The sequence below is a fragment of the Aotus nancymaae genome, unplaced genomic scaffold, assembly GCF_030222135.1.
Source record: "Aotus nancymaae isolate 86718 unplaced genomic scaffold, 86718_ANA_hifiasm-v0.15.2.pri h1tg000004l, whole genome shotgun sequence".
In the NCBI taxonomy this organism is placed as follows: Eukaryota; Metazoa; Chordata; class Mammalia; order Primates; family Aotidae; genus Aotus; species Aotus nancymaae.
Window position 1 is genome coordinate 58,649,909 of NW_026988415.1, and position 19,727 is coordinate 58,669,635.

Below are 19,727 nucleotides of genomic sequence, written 5' to 3' on the forward strand. Positions count from 1 at the left end.
TTGGATCAGAGAGCTAATTTCCCAGTCCTACTTGAACCGTGAGCATTCAGAAAGGATATTCCCATAACTAGTAATTAGACCCTAAAAGCTATGAACCCTGATCTCCCTTGTTGAGATTATCTACTTCTGTCCCTTCTTGGAAGGCACTAAAGTAGATAAAGGTTAAAAACAAAGAGAAATCAAGCCCAGTCTTTGATCTCAGTTTAAATGCTGAGTTAAGCAACCCAAAGGGCAAGAAAGACACACTAGTCCCAAAATTACCAAAAATTTTCAGATCTAAAATTCTTGAAATACATTTTCATTTACAAATTATCCTTTATGAAATTACAGTAGTTTTACTTTCCGGTAGAACAGGGATTTCATTTATTCAGCCTTTGAAAAGCATCAGAAACTTCATTTAAATCTATATAATAATTATTATTATAATACTTCAAGTCAGATTCACTTCATTCCATCAAGATAAAGACAATTAGATTGTAATCTCTGCAGGGTCAAGGACAATGACTTCCATCACTCCATTTCTAGTGCACCAAGTATAACATCATACACAGATGGAAATCTATACTTTATTTTATCACAATGATAGATATTCAGAATTAGCCCAGAGTATATCTGGCCAGGAACTTTATTAACCATTTAGCAAGTTTAAAATTAGCTACCAGTATAGCTCTCAAATATGATAGCTTATTATAAAGGAGATACGTAAAAACTTTTTAGAATATTTTTCTCCAGAAACTGGTATTCCTGAGGCAAACATGACAGAAATTACTGTGTGAACTTTCACCAATTTTTACTGGTGCAAAACACTCCTTTATAACAACATTGGATTATAAGAGGCTTCCTTTTAAATATTGTATCACTTCTAAGTCACTTTAAGATATGAAACCCAGTATGAATTAACTGCCATTAGGGTTAGGAAACTGATAATCAGTTTTCTCACTGTATCTTCATTTTAACATTTTTTATTCCAGGGATTGATAAAGTCAAATTCTCATTCATTACAAACAAGCATTAAAGAGGATGCATAATATGAGAAAAGCTAACACTTTGGATTTAACTAGACACAAGACTCAAACTTCGATCTGCAACTTAATAGTTTAATGATTATGGGCAAGGCTGAAGCTTTGTGCTTCTGTTTCCTGATCTATAAAAGGGGAGTATTGGAAGTACCTTTTTCTCAGGATTTTGTTAAAAATTAAATGAGTTAATATGTGAGATACTTAGTACATAATAACTAGTAACTATTCTTACTGTTGCTATCATTATTGCTTAGTGTTAATTATATTCTTATATATAGGTTGTTTTCTGTTTCCAAGAAAACAGTAAAATATGCATTTTCTATTGATTCCCCAATAAACTGCATCCAGGCTGTGTGGGAAAAAAGTCACTGTCAGCACTGGTTGGAGGGCAATTCTTACCTTGTATTTCACCATGAAAATTGTAATTTTACATGACGTGATCTACACTGTCCTAAAGTCAGAGTAGTTTCTCATACTGATTTCATTCAATAATTTTCCTCTTTAATTGCTCTTCCCACTTCCCTGCAAAATAAAGCCCCACCATGCTTGAATTTCCAGAAGCCTAGAAAAAACGATGTAAAGTTGCTGCCAATCAATCTATCACATTATATTGAAGTTAACTGCAGAGTTAGCTTGGAAATCTCTGGATCCTAAAACCATCTTTAATTGCCCATTTTTTAATGAAAAATATTTGGGGAACAGAGCCAACAGGATTAACTAGAAGCAGTTCATGTGCACTGATCTCATCAAGAAAAGTGATCTAAACTGATCTCAAGGGCCGGAGAACACTGACCGTGCAAGCCAATCAACAGATAAATCATGTCGGGATATATCAAGGCAGCAGGCAAAAACAGAGGACAGAGAGGAATGAAGCTGGCCACCACCCTGTTAGATAGCAGCATCTTAAAAAATATCAGCCAGCAGGATGGCTCACACCTATAATCCCAGCACTTTGGGAGGCCGGGGCAGGTGGATCACCTGAGATCAAGAGTTTGAGACTAGCCTGGCCAACATGGTGAAACCCCTTCTCTACTGAAAATACAAAAATTAGCCAGGAACAGTGGTGGACGCCTGTAATCTCAGCTACTTGGGAGGCTGAGGCAGGGAGAACTGCTTGAACCCAGGAGGTGGAAGATGTAGTGAGCCAAGATTGTGCCACTGCACTTCAGCCTGGGTGATAGAGCAAGACTCCATCTCGAAAACAAAACAGAATTCCATATCCAGGCAAACTAAGTTTCATAAGAGAAATAAGATCCTTTTCACACAAGCAAATGCTGAGGGAATTCATTACCAGATAGAAAAACATTTCATGCTCTTGGATAGGAAAAACTGATATTGTTAAAATGGCTAAGAGAACCTCCGAAACACGGAAAGAGGGAGTGAGTGAGAGCCCCTGGGAGATTCATGCTCCCCACAGGGACCTGTGCAAGACTGGGAATGGGAGAATCACCCTGCTCCCCTGCACCCTTACAACACACTTTTAGACTGAAGCAAAGAGCCACCAGAAGGTTTTGTGGGGACAACTTCCAAGTCCAAGGGGACTTCCGCAAGTCTTGGGCCCCAGCACAAACCAGCACAGGTGCCACAGCCCCAATTGAGGCCAAAGTTGCAGTGCCAGGGAGCATGAACATTGCTCCTTCACCGTTTTTCAACCAGGGCTCAGTGCCAACTTCTGGCCCAGCAGTCCCGCTTTGACCCAAACTTGGCTACCCCCACTTAACTCTGCCACTGGTAGCCAGTCGGGGAACACTTCCGAGAGCTTCCATATGTTCCTCTACTAATAACATCTTTATCTAATCAAATTTCAAACTTTTGATCATTTAAAAAAAAAAGAAAAAAAAAGGAACAAACAAAATATCTGAGAAATATGGAATTACGTAAGCCCTCACAAGATACTTCACATGAAGATCATCCCCAAGACACATAATCATGAGATTCTAGAAGGCTGACATGTAAGAGAAAATGGTAAAGGCAGCCATAGAAAAAAGGACAGGTCAACAACGTAAGGAAGACAATCAGAATAACAGCAAACATCTCAACAGAAACCCTAGAAGCCAGAAGAGATTGGGGGGCGATATTCAACATTGTTAAAGGAAAGAAATTCCAACCAAGAATTTCATATCCGTGGCTGGACACGTTGGCTCACACCTATAATCCCCAAACACTGGGATGCTGATGCGGGTGGAGCATCTCAGATCAGCAGTTTGCGACTAGCCTGGCCAACAAGGTTAAACCCCTTCTCTACTAAAAATACAAAAATTAGTCACACGTGGTGGCAGGCACCTGTAATCTCAGCTACTTGGGAGACTAAGGCAGGGAGAATTGCTCGAACCCAGGAGGTGGAGGTTGTAGTGAGCCAAGATCACACCACTGCACTCCAGCCTGGGTGACAGAGTGAGACTTCATCTCAAAAGAGAAAAAAAAAAAAAGAATTTCATATCCGGCTAAACCAAGCTTCATAAATGAAGGAGAAATAGAATCCTTTTCAGACAAGCAAATGCTGAGAGAATTCATTACCAAATGGAAAACAAATGGAAAAACATTTCGTGTTCTTGGATAGGAAGAATAATATTGTTAAAATGTCCATACTGCCCAAAGCAATTTACAAATTCAATGCTATTCCTATCAAACTATCAATGATGTTTTTCATAGGTCTAGAGAAAACTATTCTAAAATTCATATGGAACCAAAATAGATTCCAAATATCCAAAGCAATCCTAAGCAAAAAGAACAAAATTGAAGGCATCACGTTACCTGCCTTCAAATTATATTACAGGGTTACAGTAAACAAAACTGCATACTACAGGTACAAGACAAACACACAGATAGACCAATGTAATGGAATAGCTAACCCAGAAGAAAAGCCACAGACTTCTTTTCACAAGCAACCATCTGCACTTTAATAAAGCTGACAAAAACAAGCAATGGAAAAAGACAATCTAATAAATAAATGCTGCTGGGATAACTGGCTAGCTATATGCAGAAGATAGAAATTGAACCCCTTCTTTACGGCATATATAAAAATCAACTCAAGATGGATTAAATTCCTAAACATAAAACCTCAAAATGTAAAAACCTTGGGAGATAACTTAGTAAATGCCATTTTAGACATAGGAACCGGCAAAGATGTCATGAAGAAGATGCCAAAAGCAATTGCAACAAACGCAAAAAGAGAGAAATGGGAACTAATTAAAGCTCTTTACAGCCAAGGAAACTATCAACAGAGTAAGAAGGCAACCTAGAGAACGGGAGAAAATATTTGCAGACTATACACCTGGCAAAGGTCTAATATAAAGAATCTTCAAGGAACTTTAATGTACAAGCAACAAACAACCCTGTTAAAATGTAGGCAAAATACATGAACAGACACTTTTCTAAAGAAGACATACCCGTGACCAGGAAGCATGTGGAAGAAGCTCAACACCATTGATTACTAGAGAAATGCAAAACAAAACCACAATGCGATACCATCTCACACCAGTCATGGCTATTACTATAAAGTCAAAAAATAAGAGATGCTGGCAAGGTTGTAGAGAAAGGGGAACGTTTATACACTGCTGATGGAAGTGTAAATTAATTCAACCATTAGAGGAAAGCAGTATGATGATTCCCCAAAGAACTAAAAACAGAAACGCTATTTGACCCGACCATGCCACTACTGGGTATATGCCCAAAGGAATATAAATTGTTCTACCATGAAGACACATGCACACATGTTTCACTGCAGCACTATTGACAATAGCAATTCCGTGTCAGGTTGACATGGAATCAACCTGAATGTCCATCAATGACAGAGTGGATGGGGAGGAAGACAGCTAACCACATTGCCATGTATGTACCTATGCAACAATCTTGCATGTTCTTCACATGTACCCCAAAACCTAAAACACAATAAAATATATATTTAAAAAAAAGAAAATGTGATAAATGTGCACCATGGAATACTATGCAGCAATAAAAAACAATGAGATCATTTCTTTTGCAGGAACATGAATGGAGTGAGGCCATTATCCATAGCAAACTAATGCAGGAACATAAAATCAAATACTGCATGTTTTCACTTATAAGTGGGATCGAAATGATGAGAACACATGAACAGGAAAAAGAGAATGACAGACACTGGGGCTACTCAAGAGAGAAGGGTAGGAGGAGGGAGAAGTTAAGAAAAGAATAAAACTGTCGTGTACTATGTTTAGTACCCAAGTGGGAAAATAATCTGCATGTACAACAAACCCCCAAATCACGTGTTTACTTATTTAACAAACCTGCACATGTACTTCTAAACCTAAAATAAGTGTTTCTTAAATCTTTCCTTTATTTATTTGTCCATCCTTCCATCACCCTTCCTTCCATCCATCCATCCATCCATCCATCCGTCCATCCATCCATTCATGTATGTTGATAATTATAATCTCACCTATCTTCAAAAGAGATCTGAAGGGTTTTATGATCAAGACTAACATCCAATGATCACCGGGTAAAAGAAAGAAACAAGTAATATGAGAGGAAAGGACATTCCACTCTACAAGTCACCTCTGTCTTCTTTTCCTTTCATCCATCTTTTCTTCGCTGCCTGCTCCCTGTTCTACCTCTTTTCATTAGCCCCTGTAGATAATGCCTGGAGTCAGCTGGCACTTTCATTTAGCTAAGGAATTAGTACTCCGGCTGAAAAGACTTCAGCCCAGCCAGCTGGGCTGTCAGCATTGCCTTTCAGTGGTAAATTACTTAGAATAGGATGGAGTAAGAAACCTGGGGTGATGGTGGAGTGGAGCAGCCTTTGGCAGGCAGAGAGCGCAATGGCGAGCACTATAAGAATTATAATTCATTTCCACCACAGCAAAACAGCGAAGACAAATAAATGTTTCCAAAATGAGGTTATGACTTGTAACCGTTTTCTAATTTCAGTGTACAACTTAGCAATAGGGCTAAGCATCCTCTTGAGTATCTTTATAACAAAAGTAGACATATTATTCTCTCCCCTCCATCCTCATCTCATCTCTCTCCTGCCCCACAATAAAACAGTAAGAGTCACCTGTGGGGGATTCTTGAAGACACTCACCTGTGTTGGAATTAAGATCATCAGGCTCTGATTCAGTCCCATTTTGGCTTCCATTTCCCTGAAGAGTGTTCATAGCCATAAGCTTCATCTTCTGCAGTTTCATTGCCTCAGCCATTGCTGCAGCTGTTATACCTAAAATCAGAATTATTCCATTCCATTTATTTATTTATGTTAATAATTTCACCTTTTATTTAAGATTTGGGGGTACAAATGCAGGTTTTTCACTTGAGTATACTGCATGATACTGAGGTTTGGTGTATGGATGACACTTTGTAAAATGGGGATCATTTCTTAATGTAACTGAAAGCTGGATAGATTTATTTAACAAAGCTATGCTGCATAGCACAAACCAAAATTAAAGTTGAATTTGTTAATATTTTAACAATGTAACTTTCAACTCTTGTAATTTCTTCATGCTACAATAAATAGTTTATAAACTTTAAAAAGATATATTAAATATATGTCTGATCCCCAATTTGAAACATAAAGTAAATGAAGATTGTAAAATGCAAATGGTTTTTAAAATTCCAAGATTATTGGTAATGTATTATTTTGTCTGCTAAGAATTTTAGACTGTTATTTTGGACAGAACTCACTATGTAGTGAATTCCATGTAAAACAACATGGTCAGTGGGAGCACTCTGAAATTCTAAAAGAAACTCCTTTTAGTGCATATCCTCCCTAGTGCATATCTAAAGGAACCCTTTTCTAGTGCATATCCTTGCTGGCACTTTTATAAAGAATATGCTGCCTAGCCTGTGAGGATCAGCTTAGTCGGGAAGGGGAGAAAAAGGAAAAGACTTCAGGTATTCTTTCTACATTTTTATCTGCCTCATACTTATACACTGAGGGACCAAACTAAGGAAAACATGGCATGCCACCTAAACAGCCAGCCTCTGTAGTATAGTTACATTCTTTTGTATTAATGTAAAGCAGATATTAAAATAAAACTCTCAGCATAACGGTGTAAAAAGATGAGGTGTGGGGGAATGGCCATAGATAAAATGTGAGTATGTAAATTTGAAATTATTCCTCCTAGGAAGTCCATATCAGACAGCATCACAACCATATATAAGGAAACAAGTACTAAAAGTACCACAACAATCCATATTCCAACGATGTCCTCCCAAAAGTCTAGTGAATTCAACTTAATTATTTTTAGATAATGTCCCTAATCATCTGCTGGTACACTTATAAGGAGTTCAGAGTGGCAAAATAGAACCTTAGTTATTCTACCAAATACACAGTTAGATAATTTAGGCTGTGTTTACTTCCCTTACATGTTTCATAAGGATTTATCATACCTCTTAGAATCAGGATCTTCTAATGACAGGGTTTTTTTTTTTTTTTTGAACAACTGATATTTCCCTTCTTTCCCTTGAATCATATTTTTGTGGTAGGATGAATTTTGCTGAATTCTGAAATAATGCCTCAAAATCTACCCAGATTTTTCTTTTTTCTTTTTGGCCCATGGTAGCAGTGTATCAGTAGATGATTAGGGACATTATCTAAAAATAATTAAGTTGAATTCACTAGAATTTTGGGAGGACATCGTCGCTTCCTTTCTGAATATTGGTGCTCCTGTGTTGGGTGCATATATATATATTTAGAATAGTCAGCTCTTCTTGTTGAATTGAACATTTTTACCATTATGTAATGCTCTTCCTTGTCCTTTTTATCATTTTTGGTTGGAAATTTGTTTTTCTGAAATTAGGATTGCAACTCCTATGATTTTTCTGTTTTCCATTTGCTTGATAGATTTTTCTACATCCCTTTATTTCAAGCCTATGAGTGTCATGACATGTTAGATGGAGTTCTCAAAGACATAATATCATGGGGTATTGCTTTTATATTCAGCTTGCCACTCTGTGCCTTTCAAGTGGGGCATTTAGCCCATTTACATTCAAGGTTACTATTGATATGTGTGAATTTGATATTGTCATTGTGACGTTAGCTGGTTACTATGTTGGTGTGTTTGCATGATTGCTTTACAGTAAAACTGATCTGGAAACAGTTTTGAAATTCTCTACAAATCAACTGAGAAGATGCAAATCTTTCCAAACAGAGGTAGTATTTGGGTTTATTTTCAATAAATGCTTATGCTCTGAATTATACTCAGAAAAATACTCCAACTCTAAAAAATTGTACTAAATGTGTTTTCTATTCAGAAGAAAAACACTTGGATTCTAAAAACTTCAGAATGCAACAATGGGAAAGCCACACAGATCTAAAAGTTAGAGACTGAAAGAGCAAAGAAATGACATGAAGGTAGTTATGGGCTACCCTAATGAGGAACAAAAATTCCAGTGGTTCTTAAGAATCACATTCATGGATAGACACGAGATTAAAATTTATTTCAGTTCTATGGCTGTGAGAGAAAAGCTGAAAAAATACAGCTTTGGGAGGATCTCAAAACATTCAGTAGGAGCTGCATTTTGCTAGACATCAGTGTAGCCATCAAATGATGTGAGCACTAAAAGTTGACTATATTTTGCAGGTATCTGTTGAGTTACAGATAGAGATACTAACAGAGAATACACTTGATCTGTGCTAAAGTTCCACTTCCTCAACAAAACAGCAGTTGGAGGATGTCCAATCAGGCAGTGAATTTGCAGTCAGGAATTGAGCCAAAAAGAGGAAACCACAGTTAAGAAGGGTTGGCAGGACAAACAGCCTGACACATAGTGTAGTCCACAAAACCAATCTCAAGAGAAAGCTGGCTGCTGCTTTGAGCAAACTGCTGTCCCTTAGCCTCAATGTGCCTAATGAAATTGTAAGTTGCCAAGAAACAACTGTTTACTTTTCTTGTAGACCATACAGAACCTGTCTTATATCAACTTTTTCCAAACTACTTTTCATTTGACAACTTGTTCCACAAAATGTTAAAAGAGCATCTATTTAAAAATGGAGGCCGGGCGCAGTGGCTCACGCCTGTAATCCCAGCACTTTGGGAGGCGGAGGGGGGTGGATCACGAGGTCAAGAGATCGAGACCATCCTGGTCAACATGGTGAAACCCCGTCTCTACTAAAAATACAAAAAAATTAGCTGGGCACGGTGGCGTGTGCCTGTAATCCCAGCTACTCAGGAGGCTGAGGCAGGAGAATTGCCTGAACCCAGGAGGCGGAGGTTGCAGTGAGTCTAGATCGCGCCATTGCACTCTAGCCTGGGTAACAAGAGCGAAACTCCGTCTCAAAAAAAAAAAAAAAAATGGAGAAATTGGGTAAGAAAATTCCCAGGCCAAATTAGGTAACAACAAGTTAATAAAAATCTTATCTAGTACTTATCATATGCCACACAATCTTGCAAGCTCTCTCTCTCTCTCATATACATATATATATAGTATTTTGAATATATAATACATACATTTATAATATTCAAAGAAACCTTAAGAGTGTAATAATATTACTCTACATTTCCATGTTTCAGGTCAGTAAAACAAGATGGAAACTGAATAACTTGTCTAATGTCATACAGCTAATTAATCTTGAAATTGGGATTTAAACCCAGGTATTCCAGGTTTTTTTAATGGCAGTTTTTCCAAAGCTTTACACATGAAATATTTTAATGAATTTTCAAAAAAGACATAAAATGGAATACCTATTATTCATTCTAAGGATACTAAAACTTTGTAGAACACAGTTTGAGAAATGCTGCACAAAATCTATTTCTTTTAGCGAAGGATATAAGCTCAACCTTATTTGCCTGGATACTACTTTTTTTTTTCTGAATTTGAATTTAAGCTGTATATTGACATCAGGATTTCTTACAATTTATATAAAGTTCATCTGTTCTGTCATTGAGTAATCATGAATTATAATTGTGCATTGGTAATTTATTTTTTTATTTTTTCCACATAGGGTCTCGCTCTGTTACTGAGGCTGGAGTGCAGTGATACAATCACAGTTCACTGCATTTCAAACTCCCCGGGCTCAATGGATCCTCCTACCTCAGCCTTCTGAGACTACAGGCATGTTTCACTAAGCCTGGCTAACTTTTTATTATTATTATTATACAGAGACTGGGTTTCACAATGTTGCTTAGGCTGATCTTGAACTTCTGAGCACAAGTGATCCAACCACCTCAGTATCCCAAAGTGCTAAGACTGGAGGGATGAGCCACTGCACCCAGCCCACTGGTGATATTTTAAATTTTAAATGTTTCCTCTTTTTATACATTATCATTAAGAGAACTATTAATTGTCTTTCTGGTACCACTGAATGGACAATATTCTTGTTTAAGAAAATTTGAGCCATAAGAACTCTTTTAATATTATATACAAATTCCAGTAAGTTGTACTCTGCCCTAAGGTGACTTATTTAACCATTTTTATAGAGTATTACTGGATGTTTCAAAATAATTTTTAAGGAATTTCCTACCCTGACTTGCCATAGTCTATGATGATATCTAAATCAGAAGATCAGAAGTGGTATGACCAGCAAATATCATTGTGAGTCTGGGAGAGAGTGTGCATTAGATATAGATCGTAGGTGACAAAACACTTCTAATTTCTAAGATTGGGAGACTCTTTCCATGCCTAGTTAGCCCAGAAAGGCAGGAAGACTACCTGAAATGCTGGGCACTCAACAAAACTAACAGGAATACATTATCCTGTTTTCTAGAAAGGTGGTTCTGTCTGTGTAGAAAACCAGCAATACTTTTCAAAATACAGTACAATAAATTTCCTTTTGTAAGTAGAATAAATGGGAAATTAACCTCAAATTCAATAATCTATTTTTGTCTAAAATTACATTGTAGTACTAACTTCTCCATAGCAGCTAATGAAAATCCAAATGTGTTTTGTACTTGTTAAAAGGTATCAAACTGACAGTAGGAGAATATTAAATCACAATAATGAATCACATTCCAGAAAGATAATTGGCTTCCTAAAGATCACTCCTCTTGTGGCTTTACAGAAGCCAGTCTTCCCCTGGATATACCACATAGATGCCAGAGAATCAACTGTGCAATCAATTTTCCACTCTTCAGAATAACGATTCTCAACCAGTGTCATGCTCTGTTGCTGCAGAGCTACTACTATGATTCTTTGTTGTTTTTATTCAACATTGTGATATTTTGTGTTTTAAACATATGTATACTACTTAAATGAAGGACAAAGAATGCAGCAATACAGCTAGAAATGTTAATTGGTCTAAAACGCTGCATTTTTAGTGTTGCTTGCATTATAGTTACAATAATTAAAGGTGTAATTTATAACATCAAAAAGGGCCTGAGAAAACAGCAAGGATAGTACTTGTTTAGCCCAAGTTATGATGTAAAGCATACTGACTGAGGAATCATAAAGTCTGGATATCAAAATTGGATTTCTCTATAGCTACCTGTATGCCTATCTGAGTCACTTTATCTTAAGAATCAATGTTCGTGTCTTTAAAATGATGTTCAATCCACTGTTAAACTTCAAAGAGTCTAAGTGGAATGAAATACTTCCAAATTAACCATAATGAACTAGTCATTTATTAATTTTATATGTTAATCATGTCTCCCTTACCAAGGCTGCAAGGTGCTTACTACCATAAACTAGAAATGTATTAGTCTTATCTTTTGTATTCCCTGGTGCCTGGCACAGTATGCCCTGGAAACGACTGCAGAATAACAAAATGCATGTTCAGAATGGACAACAGCAAGAAGAAATAAAAGGGCTATTAGCCGAATGCTAGTAGGTAAGTATGCTTCTCTAGAAGCATACTACCTGACTATCCTATTAAGACAAAAGTGAGAACTGCACAAAAACAAAGATGGCTCACTCAAACACTGAAAGTGTTTGCCTTTGTTTTACTCTTTGAGTGTCTGATAGTTTTATTCTTTATCATCAGTTTATGCTTATACTTATCAAAGCCAAATACATCATGCATCTGTTTTTGAAAGCAAAACAATATGATATAGTGAACACAATTATATGATAACTTTGTGACAGAACTTGTCACTCTCAATTTAATGAGTACATAAAATTAAATATAGATATATTGATATAAATGTATGAATAGACTTGTGATCACATTTCAGAGGTTTCCATTTGTACAATATGTAAGGAAATGTGAATCCTAATTGTTTTCAATCTACGACTTTTAAGAGACTGATTTTCAACCTCCAGAAAACAAGAGATTTAGATAGCACCTAAATTAAGTTCATTATAACAATAATATTTAATTATATATCCACATTGCTACATGTTTTGAGATAAGAAATATTAAAAACTATACATTAACCATAGAATGTATAGTTACTGTACTTGAAGCTACCTGAAACAACCAACAACATGAACAATTATTATGTGACAAATAACGATAGATACCATATAAATAGATACAGTAAAATCTAGGGTGAGGCAGTCTCAAATGGAGATGAGAAACTTGTTGAAAACTAGAATAAAGGTGACTCTTGCTATGTTTTAGCAAAGAGACTGGCAGCATTTTTCCACTGCCCTACAGATCTGTGGACACTGAACTTGAAAGAGATGATTTAGGGTATCTGAAGGAAGAAATTTCCAAGCAGCAAAGCATTCAAAATGTGACTTGAGTGCTCTTAAAGGCATTCAGTTTTATGTACTCACAAAGATGTGTTTTGGAATTAGAACTTATATTTAAAAGGGAAGCAGAGCATAAAAGTTTGAAAAAAATTGCAGCCTTATGATGTGATAGAAAGAAAAATACTTTCTGAGGAGAAATTCAAGCCAGTGCAGAAATTGGCATAAGTAACAAGGAGCCAAATGTTCACTGCCAAGACAATGGGGAAAATGTCTCCAGGACATGTCAGAGGTCTTCACAGAAGCTCCTCCCATCACAAGCCAGGAGGCCTAGGAGGTTAACATGGTTTCCTTGGTAGGACCCAGGACCTTGCTGCTTTGTGCATTCTTAGGACTTAGTGCCCTATGTCTCTGCTGTGACTAAAAGAGACCAACGTACAACTCAGGCTGTTGCTTCAGAGGGTGCAAGACCCAAGCCTTTGTGGCTTCCACATGATGTTAAGCCTCTGGGTGTACAGAAGTCAAGAACTGAGGCTCGGGGACCTCCATCTAGATTTCAGAGAATGTATGGAAGCTCCTGGATGTCCAGGCAGAAGCTTGCTGCAGGGGCAGTGTTCTCATGAAGAACCTCTGCTAGGGCAGTGTGGAAGGGAAATGGGAGGTGGGATCCCACACACAGAGTCCCCAATAGCACACTGCCCAGTGCAGCTATGAGCAAAAAGCCACTGTCCTACAGTCTTCAGAATAGTAGTTCCACTGACAGTTTGCACCATGTGCCTGGAAAAGCCACAGACACTCAACACCAGTCCATGAAAGTAGACAGGAGTGGGGTTATACCCTGCAAGCCACAGGGGTGGAGCTTCCCAAGACCATGGGAACCCAACTCTTTCATCAGCATGACCTGGATGTGAAATGTGAAGTCAAAGGAAACTATTTTAGAGCTTTAAAACTATATTACAAGGCTACTGTATTCAAAACAGTATAGTACTGGTGCCAAAACAGAGATATAGACCAATGGAACAGAACAGAGGCCTCAGAAAGAACACCACACAACTACAACAATCTGATCTTTGACAAACCTGACAAAAACAGGCAATGGGGAAAGGAGTCCCTGTTCAATAAATGGTGTTGGGAAAACTGGCTAGCCATATGCAGAAAGCTGAAATTGGATCACTTCCTTAAACCTTATACACAAATTGACTCTAGATAGATTAAAGATTTAAACATTAGGCCTAAAATCATAAAAACTTTAGAAGAAAATCTAGACAATACCATTTAGGACATTGGCATTGGCAAAGACTTCATGACCAAAACACCAAAAGCAATGGCAACAAAAGCCAAAATAGACAAATGGGATCTAATTAAACATAAGAGCTTCTGCACAGCAAAAGAAACTATCAATAGAGTAAATGGGCAACCAACAGAATGGGAAAATTTTTTTTCAATCTACCCATCTAACACAGGGCGACTATCCAGAATCTATGGAGATCTTAAACAGATTTACAAGAAAAAACAAACAACCCCATCAAAAAGTGGGCAAAGGATATGAACAGACACTTTTCAAAAGAAGACATTTATGCAGCCAACAGACATAGGAAAAAAAAAGCTCATCATCACTGGTCATTAAAGAAATGCAAATCAAAACCACATTGAAATACCACCTCACACCAGTTAGAATGGTGATCATTAAAAAATCAGGAGACAACAGATGCTGGAGAGGTTGTGGAGAAAACAGAATGCTTTTACACTGTTGGTGGGAGTATAAATTAATTCAACCATTGTGGAAGACAATGTGGCAATTCCTCAAGGATCTAGACATAGAAATACCATTTGACCCAGCAATCCCATTACTAGGTATATAACCAAAGGATTGCATATCATTCTATTATAAAGACACATGCACATATATGTTTATTGCAGCATTGTTCACAATAGCAAAGACTTGGAAACAACCGAAATACCCATCAATGATACACTGGATTAAAAAAAAATTGGCACATATACACCATGGAATACTATGCAGCCATAAAACAGGATGAGTTCATGTTCTTTGCAGAGACAGGGATGAAACTGGAAACCATCATTCTCAGCAAACTGACACAAGAACAGAAAACCAAACACCACATGTCCTCACTCGTAAGTGGGTGTTGAACAATGAGAACACAAGGACACAGGGAGGGGAACATCACATACCAGGGCATGGGGGTTGGAGACTAGGGGAGGAATAACAGGGGGTAGGGGGATTGGGGAGAGATAGCATTAGGAGAAATACCTAATGTAGATGACAGGGCGATGGATGCAGCAAACCACCACTGTGACACATGTATACCTATGTAACAAACCTGCACAATTTGCACATGTACCCCAGAACTTAAAATATAATAAATTAATTTTATAAAAAAAGATCTGACTGGCCCACTGCATTTCAGACTTGCAAGGGGCTTGTAGCCCCTTTGATTTAGCCAATTTCTCCCATTTGGAATGGGTGCTTTACCCAATGCCTGTACCCCCAATGTATGTAGCAAGTAAGTAACTTGCTTTTGATTTTACAGGCTCATAGACAAAAAATACTTGCCTTGCCTCAGATGAGAGTTTGGATGGTGGACTTTTGAGTTAATGCAGAAATGAGTTAAGACTTTGGGGGACTGTTGGGCAGACATAATTGGTATTGAAATGTGAGGACATGAGATTTGAGAGGGGCTGGGGTTGAATAATATGGTTTGGCTGTGTCTCCACTCAAATCCCATATTAAAGTGTAGCTCCCATAATCCCTGCACGTCCTGGGAAATACCTGGTGAGAGAGAATTGAATCAATGGGGTGGGGTTTTCCTGTGCTATTCTCATGACAGTGAATAAGTCTTACGAGATCTGATGGTTTCATAAAGAGGAGATTCCCTACACAAACTCTCTCTTGCTTGCCGCCATGTAAGAGGTGACTTTGCTCCTCATTTGCCTTCTGCCATGATGGTGAGGCCTCCCTAGCCATGTGGAACTGTGAGTGAATTAAACCTCTTTCCTTTATAAATTAACAAGTCTTGAGTATGTCTTTAATTATTAGCAGCATGAGAACAGAATAATAGAGTGGGGTTTAGGGGATTGCCTCTAACACTAAAATATATATAATGGGCATAATTTTCTTCTAAAATGTCTGTGGAGAATATTACTGTCAGTTAGGACACTAAAATGACATGTTTAATTACACATATACAGTATTTCATAATGGCTCAGTAGAAGACCAGGTGCAAAGGAAAATTCTGACACCAATCCATCCTGCTCAAAAGTGTCATTATCTGATATAAACAAGGTAGTTTTTGGTTAATAGAAAAATATTAAATTCCATTCATAATCTGGCATTAAATAATTATGCCAGATTATTAATGGAAGAAAGAGAAACCCAACCCTAACACACACACACACACACACACGCACACACAAAGGTTTCTGTATGGAACTATGGGCTAGTTGAATGATTTGCAATGTGAAATATTCTTTCTGGTTTCCTGAATTATTTCGTAGTCCTATTAACAATAAATTCCAAAAGAGAAACAAATCATTTTTCTGCTTGGAACCCATATCCTCAGGTTGCTAAAGGCCATACTAACACAAATGGATCAAATGAAACAGAATCTATAAAGAATTTTATCTTTTCCTACCTTTTTAGTAGTCAGAATTTGAAACATTTTGGTAATAATACATCTGACTTTAAAACTGCTAAAGATTGAGATAAGCAAACATACACAGCTGGGAGGTAGATGAGGATGGGTTGGCCCAGCACAATGCTAGTAACACTACACTATCTTGATGATGAGGAAAGGCACTCCATCTTCTGCAGCTTTGAGAATTTTCATGGGTATTTTGCCATGAATATGACTTTAGACATTCAGAACCAATAAAATGAGAACAGAAACATCACCCTAGATAATAGTTTACTAAACTATGTTCTGTTTACTCCTTTTCATTTCAATGATTTCTTTCTTTTCTCATTTTGTCCATCTAGATCTTCGATATTGTTGGAAGGCTAGGTTTCCTGAAAGACTGTGGTAACTTGTTCAAACAGATGGGCATAATTCATGAGCTTTCCAGAGTCAAAGGTATAATTTCCAGGTGATCTATACCACCATTCCTCCTGTGTGTGCTCCTAATAATGAACTCCTTTTAACTCTTTTGTCAAATTATACTTTTTTTAACCAGTTATTACTCTCTTCTTTTTGCTTTTAAGAAACACGGAATCTTAGTATAGTTTATGTGTTCTTTTTCTTTAATTGCCAGGTATCTCATGTAAGACAAACACATTTTTTTTAAAGCAATCTGATCTGCTTGGTTGCAATTGAATTGGAAGCATAGGAACTTTAGAAAGTTCTACATGAACTAATAGGAATGTATTGATAAAGTATGCTTTGCTTTTTAGTTTGAAATCCTGCTACTAGTAATTTCAATCACATTTATTTTCCAAACCAGGTTTTAAATAACATTTTCGAAGTTATACATTGTAAGTCTAAAGGAGATTTATTGACTCTATAATAGGAGATATGAACCACACAGCCACTTTTTAATAGGTCTGTATTCTTTCTCAGCTAGACTACTTGAAGAACTTCCTGAGGGATCTCTCTGCCTCTAACTCTTTGCCTTTCTAGTCTGTGTTATACTCTCATATCGGTGACATTTTTGTAAAGAGAAGTATCTTCACCTACAAAAAAGTGTTTTGTGGTTTGACACTACCTGTAGAATAAAGTTCAAAACTTCTAATATGGGAGTTACAATCTCCAGCAATCAACCCCCACTCACCTTCAGATAGAACTTTCTTTTTTCCATCACATACCCACTATTCTATATGGACTGAACCCTCTATTGCCCACACAAACTTGGCATTAATATTTGCTTGTCTTCACATGGTTACCACTTTCCCCTGAAATGCTTTTATCCCTGTTTTGCCAACTACAGCATAACCAATCTTTATAGCAAAAACTAAATGCCATCAACACCAAATATTTTCTTTAATTCCTACAACGGTTAATAATTATTTTCATCTTTGAATGTCACTATAGTAACTCAGACAGACATATTTACACAAACATATTTATGCTTATAAATATACGCCTTTTGCCTCTTATAATAATTGTGTCTACAAATCGGTCTCATCTTTCCAATGCAAACAAATGTTGTTAAGTATGCTGTAGGTCATTGACTACATCCTACTCAGCTTTGTACTCACAGCGTGACCTAGAGAGATGTTTCACAGACAGGCAGCACTTGACAAATACATGCCTAATGAATTTACCATTTAATAAAATAGAGATTTAGTAAAGGTGATATAAAGATCTTCAATAGTTAGAATGTAATCATACACATGGGTTAACAGTACTCACAAACATACCTTCACTGACATCGTACACCAGTTTTTTTTCTTTTTAATTCAACTGTAATCATGTGTTGTCATGTCTCTTATGTCTTTAATATATCATGAATATTTCCCTGTAGTTTGATTAATCTATGACAACAAGAATGAAAAATGCATGATCCTTTCTAGAGATATTAAGACATTTTTAGGCAAAGTTTCAAATATTTTTAAAACACCTAGGTTAAAAGAAATATTTTCTCCTAATTAATCAAGGAGTAACTAAGAAAGGTAAGGAGAAAATTATATTGCTAATGAGCACGTATCTGTTATCAAATTACAAAGCATTTTCATCAAAAGACCTAAAAAGGCAGAAGACTGACCAGTTAACATATCCCCTCCAGGTCAGGGGGATTGTTTTTCAGTTAATAGCTTGTGAAGAATGCTTCCTTTTGATTCTTGTCTCTGACATAAGAATGATTGTCGCATTTAAACAGTTTCCTATCCATATCTCAGAGAATCTTATTTACTCACACATTACTGAAACATTAAAACACAATAGAGTGACTGTCTCTAGAAGAAAGAAATTCAAGATTGACTTTCTTTTTACTCCAAAAGAAGGTTGAGATCAAAAGCTAACTCTAATAGACGTTTGACTAAGGTCAGAGTCCTAGGAAAAGAAACACAGAAAATGAAATAAATAAGTTTGACTTTTGATCTCAGCAAAATCCACTTGTTATTGTTTAGCTTTTATAATACTTCAGTTTTAGGTGATATCATGACTGAAATGAATTGTACTTTTTTCCTTGAGGAAATAATAGCTATGTACTACTTTGGCATTTAGCAAAGTTTAGTAAAGCAGATCCCTGTTTTCTAAACTGATATTGCAGTAGTAGCTGTAAACAAGTTTTCTTTATTCATAACTACCACTATTATATGATATACACACTAGGTTTTCCAAAAACATGAAAGGGAGCTGAAAAACTAATTCCTATGAAATGTTCTTGAAAGAAAATTAGCACTGAAGTCACTAAAAATGGCAAAGAGACTTTTTAATTTTAACATACACTATTTTGAATGTACATTTTCCATGAACTAGAACAGTTTGCTACTTTAGCTCATCAATGGACAGAACCAAGGTAATATAAAAAATGAGAACTATTATGGAACACCCACTGCTGTATGTCAATCACTATTTAGAAACTTGACATACATTATCTTATGTAACGTTCAAAACAACTCTATGAAAATGCAAGAACTATTATGCCAATTATACAGATGAGGAAAGTAAAGACGAGAGACTGTCCAGCATGGGCAAGATCACAGGATGAACAAGCAGTAAGGCAGAGGTCTGAACAAAGCTTTGCTCTAACTTGAAAGTTCTATTCTTCATATGATATTTTTTAATTATTAAAATTCTAGAACCAAAAATTCTTTTTATAGTTCCATGAATTAAGTCATTCTCAAAACTATAGCAATATAGTTAGGGTCATATAATCCAGTATGGGGGATTGAGATATAGAGGAAGAGTTATGCCATTTAATTTATCAAGCACTTGTCTAGTTAACTCATGCCTCCCCAAATTATGTTTTGTCTAATGTTTACAAACTAGCACTGTGAAAGTTCAGGGTATTGTGTCTTATTTCTTCAATGATCTTAATACCTGTCTTTGCAGGTACAAGCTGTCTCTAAGTATCTACATCTCATAATAATTTGAAAAAAATCAGTACTAGAGCTTTCTAGAAGACACCTTCCCATACATCATCAAAAGCCTTTACTCAATGTGTTTTTAAATAAAAAATAATCACCACAAAGCTCAGTGATTGTAATGA

General features: G+C 36.6%; 1 protein-coding gene across 1 annotated transcript in view; it reads right to left on the minus strand.

The window, feature by feature from the left end:
* Positions 1 to 19,727, minus strand: part of DACH2 (dachshund family transcription factor 2) — a 618,955-nt gene that overhangs the window by 162,841 nt on the left and 436,387 nt on the right. Inside the window, exon 4 of the mRNA XM_064360361.1 lies at positions 6,079 to 6,210. Coding sequence (XP_064216431.1) covers positions 6,079 to 6,210 — 132 coding nt within the window. The remainder of the gene's footprint in view (positions 1 to 6,078; positions 6,211 to 19,727) is intronic.